The sequence below is a fragment of the Trichogramma pretiosum genome, unplaced genomic scaffold (genome assembly GCF_000599845.2).
Source record: "Trichogramma pretiosum strain Unisexual culture from Peru unplaced genomic scaffold, Tpre_2.0 scaffold6, whole genome shotgun sequence".
Lineage (NCBI taxonomy): Eukaryota > Metazoa > Arthropoda > Insecta > Hymenoptera > Trichogrammatidae > Trichogramma > Trichogramma pretiosum.
This window is the reverse complement of record NW_019641678.1, coordinates 2,370,801-2,392,595: the sequence shown is the minus strand read 5'-3', so window position 1 is coordinate 2,392,595 and position 21,795 is coordinate 2,370,801. Positions and strand designations below refer to the sequence as shown.

General features: G+C 36.2%; 8 protein-coding genes across 8 annotated transcripts; 6 read left to right on the top strand and 2 right to left on the bottom strand.

Moving 5' to 3' along the window:
* Positions 1-1,997: 1,997 nt before the first annotated feature.
* LOC106657787 (multiple inositol polyphosphate phosphatase 1-like) lies at positions 1,998-4,036 on the top strand. The gene is made up of 9 exons (XM_023460793.1): positions 1,998-2,027; positions 2,119-2,230; positions 2,296-2,483; positions 2,562-2,702; positions 2,802-2,906; positions 2,989-3,245; positions 3,332-3,541; positions 3,766-3,855; positions 3,928-4,036. Exons 1-9 carry the CDS (start codon positions 1,998-2,000, stop codon positions 4,034-4,036), a joined length of 1,242 nt encoding a protein of 413 aa, XP_023316561.1.
* A 622-nt stretch (positions 4,037-4,658) lies between these two features.
* Positions 4,659-6,636, top strand: LOC106657927 (multiple inositol polyphosphate phosphatase 1-like). The gene is made up of 7 exons (XM_014379642.2): positions 4,659-4,897; positions 4,975-5,303; positions 5,371-5,490; positions 5,557-5,704; positions 5,785-5,995; positions 6,065-6,268; positions 6,355-6,636. The coding sequence occupies exons 1-7, from the start codon at positions 4,744-4,746 to the stop codon at positions 6,554-6,556; spliced, it is 1,368 nt and encodes a 455-aa protein (XP_014235128.1). The 5' UTR covers positions 4,659-4,743; the 3' UTR covers positions 6,557-6,636.
* Positions 6,637-7,728: 1,092 nt separating this feature from the next.
* LOC106657786 (multiple inositol polyphosphate phosphatase 1-like) lies at positions 7,729-10,099 on the top strand. Its single transcript, XM_014379463.1, has 8 exons — positions 7,729-7,744; positions 8,020-8,219; positions 8,282-8,410; positions 8,483-8,673; positions 8,750-8,869; positions 8,934-9,081; positions 9,171-9,381; positions 9,457-10,099. Exons 2-8 carry the CDS (start codon positions 8,054-8,056, stop codon positions 10,097-10,099), a joined length of 1,608 nt encoding a protein of 535 aa, XP_014234949.1. The 5' UTR covers positions 7,729-7,744; positions 8,020-8,053.
* Positions 10,100-10,477: 378 nt separating this feature from the next.
* Positions 10,478-12,728, top strand: LOC106657785 (arylphorin-like). The gene is made up of 4 exons (XM_014379461.1): positions 10,478-10,705; positions 10,770-11,109; positions 11,177-12,232; positions 12,307-12,728. The coding sequence occupies exons 1-4, from the start codon at positions 10,478-10,480 to the stop codon at positions 12,726-12,728; spliced, it is 2,046 nt and encodes a 681-aa protein (XP_014234947.1).
* A 756-nt stretch (positions 12,729-13,484) lies between these two features.
* LOC106657871 (glutathione S-transferase-like) lies at positions 13,485-14,748 on the bottom strand. The gene is made up of 4 exons (XM_014379564.2): positions 14,656-14,748; positions 14,206-14,346; positions 13,971-14,138; positions 13,485-13,899 (listed from the first exon to the last, which is right to left on the bottom strand). Exons 2-4 carry the CDS (start codon positions 14,336-14,338, stop codon positions 13,592-13,594), a joined length of 609 nt encoding a protein of 202 aa, XP_014235050.1. The 5' UTR covers positions 14,339-14,346; positions 14,656-14,748; the 3' UTR covers positions 13,485-13,591.
* Positions 14,749-14,823: 75 nt separating this feature from the next.
* LOC106657852 lies at positions 14,824-17,990 on the top strand. The gene is made up of 5 exons (XM_014379537.2): positions 14,824-14,869; positions 15,352-15,555; positions 15,625-15,747; positions 15,829-15,997; positions 16,084-17,990. Exons 2-5 carry the CDS (start codon positions 15,483-15,485, stop codon positions 17,915-17,917), a joined length of 2,199 nt encoding a protein of 732 aa, XP_014235023.1. The 5' UTR covers positions 14,824-14,869; positions 15,352-15,482; the 3' UTR covers positions 17,918-17,990.
* Positions 17,991-18,498: 508 nt separating this feature from the next.
* LOC106657853 (PIN2/TERF1-interacting telomerase inhibitor 1-like) lies at positions 18,499-20,130 on the top strand. Its single transcript, XM_014379538.2, has 4 exons — positions 18,499-18,732; positions 18,802-18,924; positions 19,006-19,174; positions 19,261-20,130. Exons 1-4 carry the CDS (start codon positions 18,660-18,662, stop codon positions 19,856-19,858), a joined length of 963 nt encoding a protein of 320 aa, XP_014235024.1. The 5' UTR covers positions 18,499-18,659; the 3' UTR covers positions 19,859-20,130.
* A 397-nt stretch (positions 20,131-20,527) lies between these two features.
* LOC106657784 (E3 ubiquitin-protein ligase RFWD3-like) lies at positions 20,528-21,676 on the bottom strand. Its single transcript, XM_014379460.2, has 3 exons — positions 21,416-21,676; positions 21,052-21,347; positions 20,528-20,985 (listed from the first exon to the last, which is right to left on the bottom strand). Exons 1-3 carry the CDS (start codon positions 21,436-21,438, stop codon positions 20,537-20,539), a joined length of 768 nt encoding a protein of 255 aa, XP_014234946.1. The 5' UTR covers positions 21,439-21,676; the 3' UTR covers positions 20,528-20,536.
* Between the last annotated feature and the right edge of the window lie 119 nt (positions 21,677-21,795).

Sequence of the window (21,795 nt, the reverse complement as noted above, 5' to 3'; positions counted from 1 at the left end):
TTTGCTGTTCTTCAAAACTTTAAAAACAACAACTCGGTCATTCACTGGTGCGGTTACCCTATTTGTTAAATAAGAATCCACTTGACAAAAACATTAGTCACGATGCACGTATACATTTTTTCATGATAGAACTTTTACTTTTATTTTTACCAGTGACGATGTTCTGAAAAGGACTCAACTCATCAACATCGTTTTTTATACTCAGCTTGCTATGTTTACAACTAGGCGAAACCCTTAGTGCTATTTTTATTTAGATGATTGCACTATTTAGAAAAAAAAACTAACTTTTTATAATTTCCTCTCAATGCATATTTATTGAGTTGTTAGCGATTGAAAATTAAAAAAACTCCAATTTCGCCATTTTCAACATTATATAACGATCACCTCAAATGTGCACGTGGAAAAGCGCGAAAACCCAATATTTCTGATTGCCAGCGTTTTTTTATTTATCTTTAGACATCCCTCATACAAAACCTTTGATTTTTTCTGAAATTTCTAATTATACCACGCAATGTTACCACGCAATTAATTTTTGAGCCATCTGTCAGCATATAGCATTGATATTACTTGGGAGCAGCAGACGACGCGTTTATTCTATTCTAAGCGTTGCACACCATATCTTTAAAAAGTGATTGTTTGATAACATTGGTTTTTCTATAAAAAAAACTTGGGAAAAAACTATAGGGTTCGATAGAGGGACGTTTATAAATAAATAAAAAATACTGGCAACATCGATAATATCTATTTTTATATTTTAATCGATTTTTGAATTATAATAATACGGGGTGTCAATCAGTGAAAAATGTTTTTTTTCAATCGCTTACAAATCTATAATTATGCATTATAGAGAAAATTACCAAGAGACGTTTTCGAAACAGCCCAATTGATTTAAGAAGAGTAGAATTAAGCTCTATTTTGACAATTTGTCTTACTTGTATTGAAAAATTTATTTAAACTAACACCAACCACTTTTCTGTCTGGTAAGCAACATTTTCAATAGTATTATTTGAAAAAACTTCTGCGAAAAAATTCCGGCTCTCATGTTTCTCGTACATGCGCAAGGATTTCGCCTTTACTATAAGTGTGATTCTAAGCACGTGTCAAGTAGCGACGCTAACGACACGACGGAAGCGGTTTTTAGGGCCTGTTTTCGTAAATGTCTGTGTAGTGTCTAAAAGTTTTTTACAGCAAACAGACTCTCTTGCTTTTCGGTCGTAGACGTAAAAGTAGCTGAATAAATTCATATTGATCCCCCACTCATCGGGCAAACAAATAATTCATAAAAACTGCGCAGCTGAGTATTGTCTAATACAGACTCTTATTTCTCAAAAGGAATACAGACAGTGTAAATTATTCGCTCCACTCGTCAACAGTGTAACACTTGGCTATTTGACTATAATTAGTAATAAATAGTATATATTGCTTACATTATTCTTATAATAAAGGTAAGGTTAATTTTTTATACCTTTAACGTTCTCATTTAATTTAAATATTAACAATAATAAAATTAATATTTTTTCCTTTGAAAAGACTAATTGAAATAATGAAGATATGGATATTATTTAAGAAATGTTGATTATTTCTTATTTAAAAAATGCTTAATATTCTGGGAGAACTCACAGAAAATTTTTGGCACTAACAATTTACAAAAAATCGAGGAATTAATTTATTAGTACAAATTGAAATATTCTTGTTCTTTACTATAGTTACTCTAATAATGTAAAGTAATCGGATTATTACTTAATTTATAACTGTTTTGCCTTGTGCTACGTTCATTATTTTATTCAAGGTTTAAACGGAAATCGCAAGACTACTGCTGAATAATTGAATCGATCCGACAGTTATGTTCTCGAAAATGACTATGTTATTATGGATAGGGTGTACGATAATAATAACGTTAACAAAGTGTGCCACCGCCAACGATTCTTGTTACGATCGTCAACGAGACTTTTATCCTTACGTAGGGACGCGTACGTCCTACGAAGTTGCTCGTGGCAATGAAACGATTACAAGGCCAGATAAGTCCAGTAAGTTTTTTGGCTCAATTCGAATCATCGCTTAATGTATAAGAGGTAGAAATGTACAAAATTTTATTATTCAGGCTGCGTACCTATTCAGATGTGGATGTTGCAGAGGCACGGGACGCGCTACTGTGATACACGAGAAATGAGAAAATTTCACAAATTACTCGGCTTCCGGGATACAATCGTGAAAAATCACGAACGAGGCGGTAAATACAGTCAAGGAGCTGTCGAATAATATAAAAAAAAAAAAAAATATTTATCCCTTGTGCAGATGGAAAATTATGCAGCAGTGATATCGAAAAATTTCGACTTTGGAGACTCGATCCAGGCATGACAGAAGCAACGTCCGATAATCTCGTCCCTCAAGGCTACATTGAGTTACGCTCGATAGCTCAGCGACTGGGTCACGCTTTTCCGGAACTTTTACACGTTCCGCATTACGACGAGAAGGAGTTTCTGGTATGCTCGATACTTTGTTGCAATCAATTTACAATACCAATTGAGGAATAAACAGAGACTAATTTTCTGCGGCTAAAGTTTCGAGCGACGAATCGACAACGCACTCAAGCCAGTATGCAATCGTTTTACGGGGGCATTTTCAATGCGTCGACTTATCCTTTTAACGATCCTCAAAGCTACAACGAGGATCGCTCGACCCCTAAAGACTTCATTCTACTGGTGAGCAGCTTGACAGTTTAAAGTTCCATTTCTGCTCCATCGAGCGAAACTCGTTTGTATCGCAATTCGTATAAATTATGTATGTTTGTTGACTCGCAGGCGCACAAAAACTGTCCGGCATGGACAGCGAGTACCATTGCCAGAAAAAATATCGAACGCGACCAATTCACTCAGGGGCCCGAGATGCAGATTTTATTTCGCGAGGTTTCCGAAAGGCTCGGATTTAGAATCAACGAGACTACGCTCGGGATTGGTAACATATTACCTCACCTTATGACATTTTCAGATTCTGAACCGGAACGCGATGCATTTGTTACTTTTTTTACCGGCAGATGAAATTAAACTCATGTACGATATGTGCCGCTACGAATCGGCTTGGTACCCCGCTCGGGAGTCCATCTGGTGCATCCCGTTTAGTCGAACAGAGCTCGAGATCCTGGAATTCCGACAGGATCTCGATTATTATTATTTTGCTGGGCCAGGACGAGATTTGAGCCCAAAAATGGGATGTAAGACACTAGCCGATATGTTTGAGCATTTTCGGTAAGTATCGATATGGATATCGATTTGTTTGTTAATTGGCACATTGATGCAACAGAACAATTCTCGACGCATTTTTTTTCTACTAGACGTTTGGAAGATGAAAAAAGTTCAACAAGTCAAGTGAAGGGAGTTTTTTATTTTGCTCACACGTTGACGATCCAACATTTGTTATCCGCGATGGGTATTGGCGTCGATTCGCCACCCATGACAGCCAAGGATTATCCCAGCACGAACAGAAACTACCGAACATCTCTAAATGGTCCTTTTGCCACAAACGTCAACGCTGTTTTCTACAGGTTTGTTGCTCAAGTTAATCGTTGACTTGCTAGCGCTCCTTTCGATCATAAATCGAAAAAAACCATAGTGTTTGTTTGAGCTGACTCACTGCACCTACGGTAAACATATCAATAGCTTGAAATGAAATCAGATCACCTAAAATTCCACTACTGCATGAGGAATGCTTGCAAAAAATCAAATCAATCGATGTTTGTTCGCGATTAAACTTTTTATTTTTCCGTAGATGTAACGATAACACCTCGTCGACCAATCAAGTCATGTTTCACATAGCCGAACGACCCTTAAAAATTTCTGGATGCAATGCCAACGGAATGTGCGATTGGGATTTTTTGAAAAATAAGTACGAACCTCGAATCGACAAGTGCAATTTTGATTTTTGTTTCAGGACGAAAAATAATTTACTTAGAAATGTCGGAAATAATAATCCGCCGTTTATAGGAAACTATCTGATTATGATAGGATTGTTAGTCTTTCAGTTGTTGCAATTATTTTAATTTATTATTTTGAATATTAACAGTAATATTTTTAAACACACTACCTATGTTTAAGTTGACAATGATTCCGTTGCTATTAGGAACTATCTCACAATCATATTGGAAATCTCATTTGTAATGATCTTGTTAGACGAACAAATTTCTCTTTTGCGCATCGTTTGTACAAAAAATGAATTCGGAATAAATGTGTAATTTAAATAATCACTAAGTTAACTATTTTAATATCATTTGTAAAAATAAATAATTTTTCCTCTTTTTGTTGAAAAATTTTTTTAAAAACAATATTGAATGAATGAAAATTATTCAATTGATTAATAATTTTTTTCGTATAAAAAAATGTAATGGGCGCATTTTCTTATTAATCAAAAGTAAACATGTCTAATCCTACTATACATCTAAATCATATTTTACCAAGTCATCGAGAAAAAATGACCGATATTTGTTTTACTGAACAAATATCTACGTTGTATCTCGTTTCCAAATTTCGTTAAAAGAATTAAAAAAACCGTTGAGCAGTATGTACACATTCCCTAGCAATAGATAAGATGACAAGTATTTGATTAAAATTACAGCATCGAGTTTCTGAATTGAATTGAGTCAAGTGCAGTAAGAGGATAGCCGCCTGATTGAATGCACGGTATCGCCTGGTTATTCGAGTTCAGTTTCACATTTTAACTTATTATTTTTACTTAACATAGTTGTCAAAGATGTATTCTTCTTTGATTCTGTTATATCTACTTGGAGCTATTTTGGTGTCTGGTCAACAAAAGTGCTACAATAAAAGTACCGACTTTTATGCACTCACAGGCACGAGAACGCCTTACCATTTGGTAGGAGGTACTCTCGAGCGACCAAAGAAAAGTTAGTGTTGATCGTTCAAATTTACTATTAGTAAAATGATACCAATTACTAAATTGATGAAAAATTGCTGTACGCAGAATGTGAGCCACTGCAAGTGTGGGCCATAATTCGTCATGGCACGCGCTATCTGCAGGACTACGAGGTGCCAGAGTACGGCATCGATGGGCTAGAAAAAATCCGAGACGAGATCGTCGAGAATCACCAACGAGGCGCTGGTCATCTCTGCAGCGAGGACGTGGAAAAGATTCGATCTTGGCGCTTCACAGCCCACATCAGGCCTCACGATTCCGACGACATGACGGAGCTTGGCCATTACGAAATGAGCTCGCTTGGCACGCGTTTGAAAAACTTTTTCCCGGAGATTTTTGACGTCGATCCCGATCAAGTCACACCCGACGATTTTCAGGTGAGTTTCAATCGATTCGCTCGCCAAAAGGTCGGATATTTTTACCCTTTAAACTTCTTTTTTATAGTTTCAAGCAACTAATTTCACCCGAACGATCGAGAGCATGAAGTCCTTTCAAAGAGGTTTTTTCGGAAAAGTTCTCGAGGTCGAGAGTAAAGTGCCATTGACCAACGATGCATTATTGATTGTGCGTACGGAAAGTTTTGTGCAGGCCAATATTACATTGAAAATTAATCAACTGTTCGATTTTCAGCCTCAAAAGCAATGTCCCGCGTGGAAAAAAAAGAACAGACCAGCTGACGTAAACAAAGAGCGCGATACATTCACCAACGGGCCCGAATTCGACATCATCAAGCGAGAAGTTGCCGAAAAACTTGGTTACAACGAACCTCTAAGCTTTGGTATCATTCCCGTTGCTAATGATTCTCGTTAGTCTACATATCAAGGGAAATAATCGGCTCTCATTTTATATTGTCGACAGAAAAAATCAAGCCCATGTACGAGATGTGCCGCTGGGAGGCTGCTTGGTTTCCCAATGAAACGTCCACTTGGTGCATGGCCTTCACCAAAGAGCACTTGAAATATTACGAGTACCGCGAGGACCTGAATTACTACTACTGCTGCGGTCCTGCTCAGAGATTGTCTCAAAAGCTGGGCTGCTTGACTCTTAGCGACATGTTTAATCACTTTGAGTAAGACTTACGCATGTAATATATTTATGAAAACAATCGACTGTGTAACACGCACGATAATTATCGCAGGAGCAAAAAACAGCAAGTGCCCGATGAGCCGAGGGGCGTCTTTTATTTCGTTCACACGCTATCCAATCAACAGCTCATGGCAGCCTTGGGCATCGCCAAATACCCCGAATTTGACGGCACTTCTTATTCGACCGCTGCCAATAGAACTTACCGCAATTCCTTCAATGCAGCCTTTGGTACTCAGCTGATGGCTATATTTTACAAGTAAAAATAGTTTTCAACTCTGCATGTTCTCTCTCTCTCTCTTTCTCTTTACAAGATTTACTAAAAAAATTGTTTTCCGTGAACAGATGCGAAGAGGACGAAAAATCTCCCTACAAGGTACAATTCCAACAAGCCGAGAAAGTTATACCAATGGATGGTTGCGATGACGAAGGCCTCTGTGATTGGGAGTACTTGAAAAGCAAGTTTGGGCGTGCTGTTCAGGAATGTAGCATGGACGTTTGTTATCAAAATTTGCCCAACAGAACAACACCACCGATTTATTTTTAGTCTTAAATCCGTCGTATTAGCCGCTAATTGACTTGAATGAAATATTTTAATTTTATGTATAAAACGTGAAAAATTGAATAAAAAAATAAAAACAATGTATTTTATATTTTTTACATTGATAAATTATTCCCTCATAAATATTTCTTATTATAACTAAAATCAAAATACGTTAATGAAACTATTGATGATGCATCATGTCGATGTTTGTTTTAAAATAAAAAAAACTACCATCGTACTCTACACCTAGATTTTTAAAATTAGCAAAAGATAAAAATTTCAACTCGTTCTAATTAGTCATCTTTTCATTATATACTCGTTAGTCGTTGCAACGATGTAAAGATAACACAACTCTGCGTGAGTTTTGATTTGATTATGTGACGATCGAATGAACAATCTTTTGAAAGGTGGCAAACAATTCAAGACGTCACATGTCACGTAAAATGAGCCGCATGTTCATTTCATTACTATCACTGACTTTTATTAGCGCATCTCATATCTACGCAAACTCTTTCTCTAACCAAGTAAGTGAGAATATTTAACAATTTACCTTAGCAGAAAAAAATGTTGTAAATATTAATATCTACGATTAAAAAAATAAACATTTTTAAGAAATACTCTTCTTTATAATCGAACCTTATCAAATCGCGCTAGTATACTCCCTAAATAAATCGAATGATTTCTCATTTAGAAAAGTAACTTCCGGCCTTGGACAAACATCATTCACTCTAAAGGAGTTTGAAAGACATGATCTTTTTTTGGCACTAGTATCTGACTTCCATCGCGAGTTCGATGGTGGTCCCCCTGTAAAAATAACATAAGTCATTCGTCTATGAGCCACGAGAGTCGCAGAGAGCATCATAGAACGACGAAAGGTATGGACAAATTTTAGAGCTTGATGAACAAGGTTACCATTATATTCGCTTATCGAATTAGAATTAAAAATCTGCTCGCCTACATTAAACATTCATTTGCTTGTGATATCTGCCGTGCATACGTGTGCATTATTTACATATTTGATATAAATCTAACAAACAACAAATCGTTCACTTGTATACGAGTGAATCTAAAACCTAAAAAATCGAATGAATAGCAAGATAACATCGACTCAATTGTTACAATTAACGTTAAATCTGTGTGTTTATGATCAGTTCAAAACGTTTAGCTCGCTAGATTCGACGCCAGAATTAGGTGTGTAAAATTTTTCGTTCAACTTTTACAACATTCATCGCAGAAAATGTCAACAATTGTTCAAACATTGCGCGCATTTCGGAGCTCGCGAAAGTTTTTTCACAGTCGATAATGAACGAATTTTGTTGAGTATTAACTCGTCTGTGGCAAGTTTTGTGCTGAATAGCTCTAATTTTCTACACAAATATAAAACTTGAAAGCTCGTCGCCACACCTTTTGTGAAGTCTATAAACTCAAAGTTTTGCTTCATATTACATATGGCGTTTAATAAACAGGAAAACATCTGCGGCGACTGCGGTGCCAACCATCATGTACGCGCTCGTGATTTTTCTGGCTCTTGGGCCTCAATTGGGTCAATTGTCCATGATACAGCAGGGTACTGGTCAATGCTACGATTCCAAGGACGAGTACTACCCGTTGATGTCAACTCGCACGGCTTACGAATTGATCTACGGAAATATGACGAGACCTCCAGGTGAGCGAAAAAGATATTTCTCACTAGAAACTCATAATGCAATCAACGATGATTTTCGACAGGTTGCGAGCCTATGCAGATTTGGGGCACTTTGCGCCACGGTACCAGATACTTGAGAGAGAAAGAAACAGTACCACTGAGAATACTCGCCAACCTGCAAGCTGAAATAGTCAGGAATTTTGAAAACGGACGTGAGTAATTATAATTAATCAATCGACAGACGATTATTGATATTGAGGACTATTTAATTTTTTCTCGCGTAGGCAGTAAACTATGCGCCGAAGACGTGGAAATAATTAAAGGCTGGAAATGGAACGAAGAGCAGAACGACAACGAGGACGTTCTGACGAAACAGGGATACAAGGAGTTGTTCGATTTGGCCAAGAGACTGCAAGCCTATTACCCGGAACTTTTGCGCGTCGATCCGGTCAACGTTAATAGGAAAGATTTCGAGGTTCGTACCGTTAAAATTATGCTTCGTTAATTTTTGCAGTTATTTTTTAAAATATGTTTTTATTTTGTTTTGGTAGCTGACGGCGACGACGACTCAACGTACTCAGGCCAGTTTAACTGCGTTCATGGAAGGGTTGGCTGGCAACATTTCGCTTCTGAGACCCGAAATTCCTTTGGAAAATGACACTTTATTATTGGTAAAAATATTAATGAATTATTAGATGTAAAAAGTACAATATGCTAAGAGGATTCTGTTCGCAGATGCACAAGCACTGCCCGACGTGGAAGAGAACTTTCAAAGAGCAAAATTTGTTTATGGAGAGCGTTCTATTCTCTAGAGGTCCCTTGTTCGAACAGGTGGAAAAAAATGTTCAAGAACGTCTTGGCTTCGAGCAAAGCCTCAACTACAGTGAGCACAGAATTTGAAATTGTTTAACCCAAAAAGAAAAAAATTATCATCCTGAATATTTTTGAAAATTAAGTAAATTGATGCTTCAGGTACGATTTCCGCTATGCAAGAAATGTGTCGATTCGAGCTAGCCTGGAACCCCCAAAACGTGTCTGCCTGGTGCACGGTCTTTAGCAAAAACGATCTTAAAATATTCGAGTACAAGGACGATTTGAACAATTACTACTGCTGCGGTCCAGGACGAGCCATGAGTACGAAGCTCGGCTGCGAGATGATGAGCAACATGTACAGACATTTCGAGTAAGTATAGCTCGGTCGTTGATTAATTTCTAAATTTACTCAACCCTACCGTTTTTTAATCATTTCTCTACTCAGGGATTTGGTGCGGTCGAATTTCACGGGTCAGGCAAAAGGAGTATTTTATTTCACTCACACGGTCGCTCTGCGAGTTCTCATGACGGCCTTGAAGATGCACTTTATGCCGGTGAACATGACGTCGCAGAATTTCGCGACGATGCAAGATCGCATATTCCGCAGCTCGCTGCAAGGCGCCTTTGCCGGCAACGTCATCGCCGTCTTTTACAGGTGCTCCGGCCAGAACAAGGTCGTCTTTTACGTGTCGGAGAGGGTGCTCGAGTTTCCCGGATGCGATCGGGGCGTCTGCGACTGGGAGTACCTGAAGAAGCTCTACGCGCCCCAAGTGGCCGTGTGCAATTTGGACTGGTGCTTTCAGAACGAGACCGAGAAGAACATCTGGCTTTCGGGTAAAAGCGTGCCATCCGGTCTAGGAGACGATGAGCCGGAAAAATCCACCACGAGAAAACCTCGACTTACCGAGGCTCCGACTACTCAAATGCATTTCAATATCAGCGACTATGAGGCGAAAAAATCTAGCTCAGGAAAGCCCCGACCTACCGAGGCTCCACCTGCTCAAGTGCCCGGTGGCGCTGAGAAAATCCAAGTTGGATTAGTCACTTTCTTGCTCACTGTACTATTAGCTGCTCGTAACAACGTTTGATTTAATAAATAAAATATTGTACAAAAAATAATATCATTACCGACTAATCTTTTATTTAATTAATTATATACAATTGTGTAACTCCAAAAAAACATTTTAAAAGTCTATAATAAAATAATCAAGCAAGACTGATGCAAATTGTTCAATATGATATCCAATGAAGCTTGTGCATACATTTGAAATTTACGTAAGATGCGCAGGTCTTAATTTTGCGTGGTGTATATTGTATCAATCATTTCAGAATCTCATGCAAATTTGACACGATTACCCAACATTGTACAAAGCTGATAAGATAAAATCGACTTTTTTCGTTTGCAAAATTTCTAATTAAGAAAAAAGAGGCAAAAACTTTTCAGTAACTCTAGCGTTGACTTCAAGATGACTCGAGTCTGGTTCGTCGGGTTCATTGTCTTCTCCTGGAGCATTACGGGGTCGCTAAGCGCTCAGGATGCCATTAAAACGAATGCCACACAATTTCTGCAGCAGCAACAGTTCGTCTTTCAAATTTTATGGAACCAAGATGAACTGGCCCAAGTTAATCCGGACTTGGTGAAGCAAGCAAAGGAATTCAGGGTAGAAGATCTGCGCAGCTTACCTCTGGATTTGGTAAATATAAAAAGAAGAAAAACAAAATCAACTCGTTCATCGTGTCGATTATAATGTCTGGCAGGAATTGGTCGAAGTGTTCATCGAGCGCTACAACAATGGACTGCTGGCCCGTGGTCAGTCGGCCACCGTGTTCAACTCGGAGCACTTGGCGGAGATCAAGAGCTTTTACGGCGTGCTGGCCAGCGCCCAGGAGTTGGCCGCGTTCGCCCTCGTATCTCTCTGGTCCAGTCAAGTCCTCAACGAGATAATCTGGTTTTATGGCTTCGTGATCGCGGTCATGCAACGGCCAAGCACTCGAAACTTGAGGCTACCAAATCTGCACGAGCTGCTGCCCCAGTACTTTTTTAATAACGACGCGATTACCCAGCTGTACAAGGCTAAATCCGAGACTTGCTTCGAAGGTGAGTCGAGCTCGAGGATCGAGTGACTTTCGAGACGATGTTTATGCGTGGCTTTTTTTCGATTCAGGCATGGCTAACGAAACGATCATAAGAGCGGAATACTCGAAAGTTGTGTCGGCCTACTACAACGATCCAGAGAGCAAAATATCCTACTTTACCGAAGACGTAGGCCTAAGCGATTATTACTTCTTTTTGGTGAACGAGTCTCCGTTTTGGTTGGCTAGCCAGCAGATGACTTTTCCGGTGCCGCCCCGAGGCGAGAGATTCTTCCACGATCATCAGCAGATTCTGGCGCGCTACAATTTGGAGCGGCTGTCGCACGACCTCGAGTTCACGGAGGATCTTGACTGGGATCACAACGTCGTAACTGGATTCTTGCCCAACATGGCCGACTACAACGGTCAAATATTTCCCTCTAGATCGTCGAATTCTCCGGTGCCCTACTACAAGTACCAAGAGTTGCGGATGGCGAAAAATTTCGAGTCTCGATTGACCGCTGCAGCCGACTCGGGCGAGCTCGTGTCGTCCAACTCAACGGTCTACCGTGCTGCCGAGCTTCCTACTTTTTTCTCTCATCTAATGGACGCTGCGCAGAGTAACGCCGATTCGGTGAATCTCGATTTTTACGGGTCCATGGAGACGAGCGGTCGGCGCATTCTCGGCTTCAATCCGCAGCCCTGGAACAAATTCATCGAGACTATCAGCGCCATGGAGAACTACAATGCTGGTCTGCGAGATCCAGCCTTCTACAGGCTGTACAAAAAGATCGTTGACATTGGCCACAGGTACAAGTCGCACTTGGCGCCCTATCGGCCGGAAGACATCAGCTTTCCCGGTGTCACGATCACGAGCGTCAGTTCCAACGACGTCGACACCTTCTTCGATGACTTCGATTCGCTGGTGGGTCGGCGCTCCTGCTCCTACTACAACAGGCCGATTTTTTTCCGACAGAAGCGACTGAATCACGACTCGTTTCGGCTTACTATCAAGGTCAAGAGCGACTATCCAGTGCTATCTGTCGTGAGAATTTTTATAGGGCCAAAGCACAACGCGCGTGGATTCGAAATCGATATCAGCGAGTCGCGCAAGTACTTTTTTGAACTCGATGCATTTTTTGTGGCCCGTAAGTATCAACGACACATCGCTCTGTGAAGATAATCGAGTAAATGTTTCTTTTTTTCCTTTTTCCCAATCAAGTACCCAAAGGTATCAGCATGCTGAGACGGAGCGAGGACGATTTCGTGATCCGTGCTCCGATCGAAGAGCCTAGCGACGTGATTTACGAAAAAATCAAGCGAGCACTGCGAGATAAAAACTACCCCTTCGAGTACTATCAACAGCCGTACGGTTGGCCTCGGCGACTTTTACTGCCTCGCGGCAAGCCCGAAGGTCAAACTTTCCGAATCCTCGTGAGCATCAATCCTTTCAAGCTCGACCCCTTGGTCTCGAATCCTCTGATCGCCGGCCATTGGTCGATCGATGGCCGACCGCTGGGATTCCCGCTGGACAGGCCGATCGAGTCCCACGACTTCTGGAGGCCCAACATAGCGCAAGGAGACATGACGATATATTTTAGAGATCAGAAGAAAACGTTTGGTTGTACAATGTGTTGGAACTAGTTTTACCGTCTTACACCTTTTCATTAATTATTTCACAGTAGTCGGCTGTGATTTCCGTTTATTTATTATTACTAGCGACTTACCTCGCTCGCTAACGCTCGCTCGGTTTAGTCAGAGTTTTGTAAGAACTTTTAAGAAAGCAAGAAATATAAAATAAGTTTTTACAAGGTATTTATCATATACATTGTAAATACAAGGTATATGTATAATAACTTTTTTTTTAGAAATCGATTTTTCAGATTTTTTGGGGAGGCCAGAATTTTAGCGCGAGATTCATTCAACACATAATATATAGATTGGTTGTTTTACATTATGTACAAGTTAAATATTATGAGAATAATTATGTAAGTCTTTGGCAGAAGCAAAAGGAAAAGTACCTTAAATCTTTTCTTTCCTGTCTAGCGTGCTGTTATCATACGAGTGAGCAAACAAATCAATTTTTTTTTAATATAAAATCGCCATGTAAATTTGTAAACAGATAAAGTACATTAGTCGTGTAACTTTTGAAGCAATATCGGTGCATCGGAACGATCGAATGAATAAACAAAAGTGTATGTAACCATCCGGCTCAAGCGCAGCTGTTTCAAATAAATTCGCAATTCATATGATATACCTCACGCATGATTGAAAATAAATCGTTTTTCTCTGTTTGATTAAAATTTAACACAGATTTATACACGCATTTTCATTTATGATTAGTTTTAATATTAATTTTCGAGGGTTAACATGTAGCTAAAAAGAATCAAAGCTAATTCATGATCTTTACGCAAATGAACGCACTCAACACTTTATTTTCATTGCAATATAAATGTATGGTTTTATAATGGATATATAAAATTATTTGTCTGTAACAGTACAATAGTTTAGTAATCAGACTTTGGTCTCTTTTCAATCCAAGCCTTGATCTTCGGTAATGCTAGTACCTTGTCCCTCAACTCTTGAAGATTTTTCGCATTTTCGAGGATATCTCGAGCGGCTCGGGCGTTTAGCAAGTCTAATTGAGCCACAAAGTACAGATCAGCCCAGGTAAGTTTTCCATTGACCAGGTGGCCCTTGTTCTTGGCGACGCGATCGTTCAATCGATCGATCACCAAATCGGTCGTGCTCTTTGCTACCGCCAGCTTCTGAGCTTTGGACTCGGCATTTTTCTCATAGTGAGCCGCATTGATTTCTTGAGGCAAAAAAAATAACATTTATATTATATACTGAGATATATGATTGAAACCTAAGAAAGACACATACTGACGCGTAAGTCACTGATAGTATCGACAACAGCGTCGATTTCCAAATTTTCCCAATCATCCTGCCCGGTTAGACCGACTTGTTTTGCCAGATAACGACAGATCGCCGTTGATTGATTAATTTTTTTTCCATTTACCTCGAGAACCGGTACTTGGCCAAATGGCATAGCTGTTGGACAGTAAAAAAATGAAATTTGATTTGGACAACATGCCCATCAGGGCGACACGAAACTTACTTGGCTTGAGTCTCAGCCAGTCCTCTTCGGTCATGCGCTCATCGATAAAATTGATGCCTCCGTAGTTGAATAAAAAACGAATTGGCTCGGCGAGACCGTAGATGTTGAAGTACGTCAGTTTATAACTCGACATGTCGTCCTCTGCGTAATCAAACATTTGCATGGATGTTACTTCGTGACTTATACTGTTCAACTTGTGATTACGTAACCCGATGTTCTTATTACAGTATGCGGTGTAAGTACAGTGAATTGAATTATTTCAATCACAATAAATATTAATAATTTTTCAATTTTTAATTACATCCCCAGTTATTTAACTTTTTTGTTTATTTTTAACTTATATTATTATTTGATTAGGTAGATTTAGTGTACTTGAAAATTCCACGCGAGTGCTTTTATTTTTATTATTTGCGGTTCAAATCGTTACCGAGGTAAAAAAAGTATACTTACGTTAATGATTTAAAGATGAAACGGTCAGTTGAGAAGTAAACAAAAAAGATAACTCAAAAAACGGATGAACCAAATACTTTTATCTCATCAAAATTGGCTCTCGTTGGTCGAATGACACTGCTTTGGATATGAAAGGATTGCAGCAGGTATCTACAGCATGTATAGGATAGTACAACCAAGCATAAAGACTGAAGGTGTGCTTCGGCTATACCACGTAAGGCTTCGATATTTTTTCTTCTTTCTGCAATGATCGGTGTCAAGTAAAAATGCCTAGTCTAACTTGAACTACGTACTTGAAACATTTTATATCAAAATAAATTACGATAAGAAGATAAACGTTTTTGTGAGATGATCTTATCGAGTATTTATTTACTTTTTGTTCAAGCAAAAGTTTATCGGATTATTGCAAATAAATTGCTCGAAATTACACCAAAGTGGGCAATGGGCAGGGGATCGCGATCACATGCCATATATTTGAATGAGCCACCGAAAAAATTACGCATGCGTGACATTGTATTGACACTCGTAAACAATGCTGAAAGCTACCAGCACGTGGACTAGTCTGTGGAGTTTAAATTTTTTCTGGCTGTACATTTACGCCTATCATGTTATAGTAGGCTGTGTAGTACAAGGCAGGGCGCAAGTAACGAAGGAATTTCATTATTATTATTATTATTATTATTATTATTATGCCAGGTGCAACCTGTTGACGGTTACGAAAGATTGCAGTAGAGCATCAGGCCGCTACCGCATAATTTTAGTACTCTGACTCGTTAGTCGTGTGCCCTTCGACTTTGACTGGATTATCAAAATAAAAAACCTTAAAAATGTCGATGCTCGCTGCACCTAGACAAAAACAAAAATGGACCTTGAATCCACAAGGCAAACAGTGGAGCAAAGGTTAGAAATTTGAAATTTTCTTTTTTAATTCCGATATATTCATATAATTTATAAATATTACACTTTTAGACTCAAGCAAACTTGGTCAAAGAATGTTAGAAAAAATGGGTTGGTCAAGTGGTAAGGGTCTTGGAGCTAAAGAACAAGGAGCAACAGAACACATTAGGGTTAAAGTTAAAAATGACCAAGTTGGTAAGCAAAAACTGAATACCTTTTCTTTTGATCCTCTTTGATCAAATTTCTATTTATGAATCTGTTATAATTTTATGATAGGTCTTGGACACGAAAAAAACAAAGATGACCAATGGACAGTTCATCAAGACTCTTTCAATGACTTACTAGCCAATTTACAAAAAGAACAAGGTTCGACAGAAAACTCTGATCAAGTTTTGAGTGGCACATCTTTAGAGGAAAAGTCTAAATCAAGTTCTAAAAGAGTGCAGTAAGTGTCCAGTCAATGAAAATCATACTCACAATTTTAACAACCATCATAAATATCTTTTAATAATAATATGTATTTATTTTTAGTTACAAAAAATTTACCAAAGGTAAAGATGTTAATAAATACAGTGCAAAAGATTTAGCAAATATATTTGGCAAAAAAGAGTTAAATGAAATCCAAAAGGAATCAAAAGCAGAAGAAAATGATTCAGTCTATGATCCTATAGGAGCAAAGGATACAACAGCTGGTATTATTACTATCAAAGGTGGCGATATGTCATCTTATTTTCAACAAAAACTAAACCCAATGTTGAACAAAATTAATGCCCAGCGTGAAGACTCTGAAAGTGAAACTGAAATGAGAGCAGGTTTTGGTAGCACACCAAAAAGTAAAAGTAAATTTTATATTGAAAGTGATTCTGCTGATGTCAAAAAAAAACCTGACATTGAAAGTTGCACAGGGTTAGACTTTACTAAAAATAGTGAAAGTAAATCTAAGAACAGAAAAAATAAATCCATGACAACGTTTGATAATCCATGCTTGGATGTAAATATATTAGATGTCTCTGCTAAGAGCAGTGAAAGTAAATCTAAAAGTGTAAAAAAAAAAACTTTGAACTATGTGTTTGATAATCCATGCTTAGATATGGATATCTTGTCAAATTCTCCAAAAATATTAGATGCTAAAAAGGATATAGTATTAGCAGAGAAAGTTACGCCAAGGAAACGAAAGCATGATGTAGTGCAACAAAATGATATATTAGATGTAGATTTTATGAATAAGCAAACTCCTAAAAAAAGAAAAAGTGATTTAGCATATGAAAATAAAGGATTAGATATTGATTTACAAGAAACAAATAATAATTCTAACAATGAATTTGAAATTTCTGCCATGGAATTGGGAAAATCTTTAAATAAGACACCTAAAAAACATAAAAAAATAAATAATGAGCTCAAGTCCATTGGTATTGATAATCCAGGTTTAGATTTGGAATATAAAGAAAATACTATTTTAAAAAGTAATGGTATTGAGAATCCTGCCTTAGATCTAAGTTTTCCAGATAAACCCACTCCAAGAAAACCAAAAAGGAATAAAAAAGTTACAAAAACTGAAACTTTTGAAAATCCAACATTAGATATGAACAGTATTGAAGTAAATTCTACTACTACATTTGAAGTTATAAGGCCAATAGCTGGCTTAGAAAACAATGCGTTAGATTTGCTTGACGAAAGTACTGGAAAAAGAAAAGTAACTTTTAATGAACATGTAGAGTATAATACTGATACAGAAAAAAAGAAAAAGAAAAGAAAAGAAAAATTAGATAAATATGAAGTGATAAACAATAAATTAGAGAAAAAGAAAAGGACTTCTGAACCTATAGTATTTATAAATGCAGCACTATCCGAAGAATGTCTCAATCAGGAAGATAGGGAAAATAAAATAAATGAAAAGAAAAACAAAAAAAATAAAAAGATGAAAAAGATATCACAGCTTGATACAATTGAAGAAGCTCCTGAAGAAGACTGCGACGATGTTCCAACAATTGTTTATGAAGTAAAAATTGAATCCAACAATGATGTTGAATTTGTGGGAGAGTATCCTAATCAAAATGATCCTACTATTATTCGTCAAGTCCACATTGAAGAACATGATGACATAAAATTCGATGAAAAAGATCCCACTAATAATTTTCAAGAAAAATCATGCTATAAAAAAGTAAATAAAAAGAATAAGTCAACCATTGACAAACAATCCAGCTTAAATGAAGAATTTCAAAAAAAGAGCTTTGAACACGAAAAAAAATCAAAAAAAAATTTAAAAAAGATACAAAAGGAAAACCCAACTTTTATGTTTGAAGGCTCAAACATATATAAAATCAAAGGATATGGCTCATCATATTTGAACAACGGATATTGTTAAATTGATGTAAAATTATTAATTATTGCCATCATTATAAAATTGTAAATATTTTCATGTCAATTTTTTAGGTACAACTGTTTTTATATAAATTTTTTTACCAGTTATCAGAATCTGACTAAGTAAGATAGTAATAAATTTAAAATAAGAATAAACGTTAAAATTTTAATTGATTCATTAATTTTTAATTTTTCAATAATTCTTTGAATTCTATATCCATAGTTCATAATATGGGGCTTATTGACGTAAAAGTTTATTATAATGAAGCATATTTTTTTGAGAAAATCTCATGTACTTTTTGAAATTTTTAACGTAGACAGTAAATTTTATACTGTGAAGGAATAATGTGTGACGCACCGCTATCAGGATCACTGAATGAACTTAAGAGAGGATGAGATTTTATTTTAATAAATAAATGCGTTTATTAAAATAACAATAAAAATGTATAGTTATATGGTATACATATAACAGTAGGCTATTTTTTTTAAAGTGATGGCGCATACGCCATACAGAGATATTTAACTCCATGACACTTGCGGCTTGCCGTTTGAGATATGACGGTGTCAGTTGGCTCAATGATGCCAGTGTTACACCGGTAGTTGCCGTGAACACGTGGGATTTGACATTTGAATTTTATTGTAGCTTCTGCTACTATTCGTCAACAAAAAAACTATTAAGTTATAATTACTAAACAAAACTGTAAAATTGACGTAAATATAAAACTATACAAACTAAAAGACTAAAAATGTCAATGCTCGCTGCACCTAGACAAAAACAAAAATGGACCTTGAATCCACAAGGCAAACAGTGGAGCAAAGGTTAGAAATTTGACATTTTTTTTTTTAATTCCGATATATTCATATAATTCATAAATATTATACTTTTAGACTCAAGCAAACTTGGGCAAAGAATGTTAGAAAAAATGGGTTGGTCAAGCGGTAAGGGTCTTGGAGCCCACGAACAGGGAATGACCGAACACATTAGGGTTAAAGTTAAAAATGACCAAGTTGGTAAGCAAAAACTGAATACCTTTTCTTATGATCCTCCTTGATCAAATTTGTATTTATGAATCTGTTATAATTTTATGATAGGTCTTGGACACGAAAAAAACAAAGATGACCAATGGACAGTTCATCAAGACTCTTTCAATGACTTACTAGCCAATTTACAAAAAGAACAAGGTTCAACAGAAATTTCTGATCAAGTTTTGAGTGGCACATCTTTAGAGGAAAAGTCTAAATCAAGTTCTAAAAGAGTGCAGTAAGTGTCAAGTCAATGAAAATCATACTCACAATTTTAACAACCAACATAAATATTTTTTAATAATAATATGTATTTATTTTTAGTTACAAAAAATTTACTAAAGGTAAAGATGTTAATAAATACAGTGCAAAAGATTTAGCAAATATATTTGGCAAAAAAGAGTTAAATGAAATCCAAAAGGAATCAAAAGCAGAAGAAAATGATTCAGTCTATGATCCTATAGGAGCAAAAGACACAACAGCTGGTATTATTACTATCAAAGGTGGCGATATGTCATCTTATTTTCAACAAAAACTGAACCCAATGTTAAACAAAATTAATGCTCAGCCTGAAGACTCTGAAAGTGAAACTGAAATGAGAGCAGGATTTGGTAGTACTCCAAAGAATAAACATAACTTTGAATATGATTCTGTAAAAGTAAAAAAAGAATCCAGCTGTGAAAAGTACATAGGATTTGGTTTTGTTCAAAGTAGTAACAACAAAATAAGTACCAAAAAAGTTAATAGTAAAGGCCCAGAAATTTCCAATAGTTCTTTAGTGAAAACAGACTCTGAAACCATTAAGGACACAAAATCAACAGAAACAATTATGTCACGAAAGCGTAAAAGTGAAGTTGAAAGTGAAAGTGCAAAGAAAAAAATTCATAAAAAAAAAAAAAGTAAAAAAATAAGAGAATTATAAAATTGTGACTTACAAAAACCTATATTTTAAGAACGATTATTCCAATATCAATGAAGTAAAAAAAACTTATGAAAAATTGTTGCAATTATTATTTCATCGATACGTATTAGATAGATTGGTACACGCTAACATTTTAAAAATTCATTAAAATCTGTTTTAATTATAGCAGTTGTGAATTTTAAAATATGTTCTATTGTCGACGAATACATCTGAAATATTTTTTGTTTTGAAAAAAAATTGCATTTAATATTGTCAATCAATTCTGTTGAGATCAATTTGAATAGTAATGATAATGTTATTTATCAAATTTAAAAAAAAATATAGATACAGACATACTATCTTCTACATTGTCCCTGAAAATATTTTTTGATGTTCATCAAACTTCAAACAAAATTCAAGATTTCAGAAAACATTTTAGATGATAAAATTTTGTTCGTTATTGATTGATTAAAAATATTTAATATTAATAAAATTGTAATTAATATTTCATCAACAGATAATTTCTGGTAGTCATTTATCTTTCTACAAAAATTATGTTAAAATCATTTGAATTATTAGCTTGATGGATTAAGTGTTATATTTTTTACAATTTTAACACTAATGATTGGACTTTATAATTATACATTGTCTGAATTATACAAAAATTTATCAAATTTTGATAATTGTAGAGTTTTTTTTTCAGTCTGAAGAACAAAAATCTGAATCAAGAATAGCAAGAGCCTTGCTTTTGTACATTTTTTTGTACTTTTTCGTTTTTTTCTTTTGTTTACTTAAAGCTTTTGATAACATAGATACTCTTAAATTAGCCTCTTCCACTTTTTTCTTCATTTTTTCTATCTCAGTATTATCAAGACATGTAATTTTATTGGCATAAATATAACGAATATGTTTGAATGAAGCTTTGGAGTTACATTGGGGACATTTCTTAGCTGTTACATTATTTCTTGACTGTAACCATTGCTTTATACATTTTAACCCAAATAAATGTCCACAGCGAAGAGAACATAAACGATGATCTCCTACATTAGTCCAAGCTGCTAAGCATATTGGACATTTTTGATGAGCATCCACTTCACTTTCTTCAAGTGTTTCAGAGTCACCTTGATCTAATTTTATTCTTTTTGATACTATGCACGAAATATATATTTTCAAGTCAATTTATAATTTAATTTTAATATCAATTTCATGACTACCTGGTTCGTTTGATTCTTCATTTACTGTCGTATCGGAGTCCGTTAAAATAACTGTCGAGTAATCGGACGAATCGTTTTCTGATGTGCTGTAGGAAGACTCAAAATTTTCATCCACAGATGCTGAGGAGTTCATAAGTTCATTGTCGAAGTCATTATCGGTAACAGCATCTGCATCAGATACTTCGTCAAATTCAACATCGCCATAAGCTTCGCGAAAATCTTCATCTGGAAATTCATCATCCTCGGTTTCTTCAGTATCAGCTAACTCACTACTAGTTAGCACGTACGAAGATACACTATAATAGATATAAGGATTACACACAATTTTTTATCAATTTTCACGCGAAAAAAAAATAACACTTACCTGTAATCATACGGCGAATCCATAGATTATGTGTAGGGAGTTGATATTTTATTCGTTAATTTGATAATTGTATCATAAATGAAAAGGAACTCCACAACTATTTGCGTGATGAAAATTTCTAGCTGATATAAAATAATATTTAAACGTTAAACGGAACTGAAAATCGAAAAGTTAATAAGCTACATAACCGTTAGTTGCATTTAAAAAAAAAATTACTAACATAATTGTTATGAAAAGTTGATCAACGGTTATTATTATTTCGACCGCAACGGTGCGCGACGTCACAGAAATAGATATCGTTCGAAAAATTGCATTCGAATTTTAAAATAAAAAAAAAATTCAATTGGACCACGGCAGCATATTAACGTCGATTTTGACAT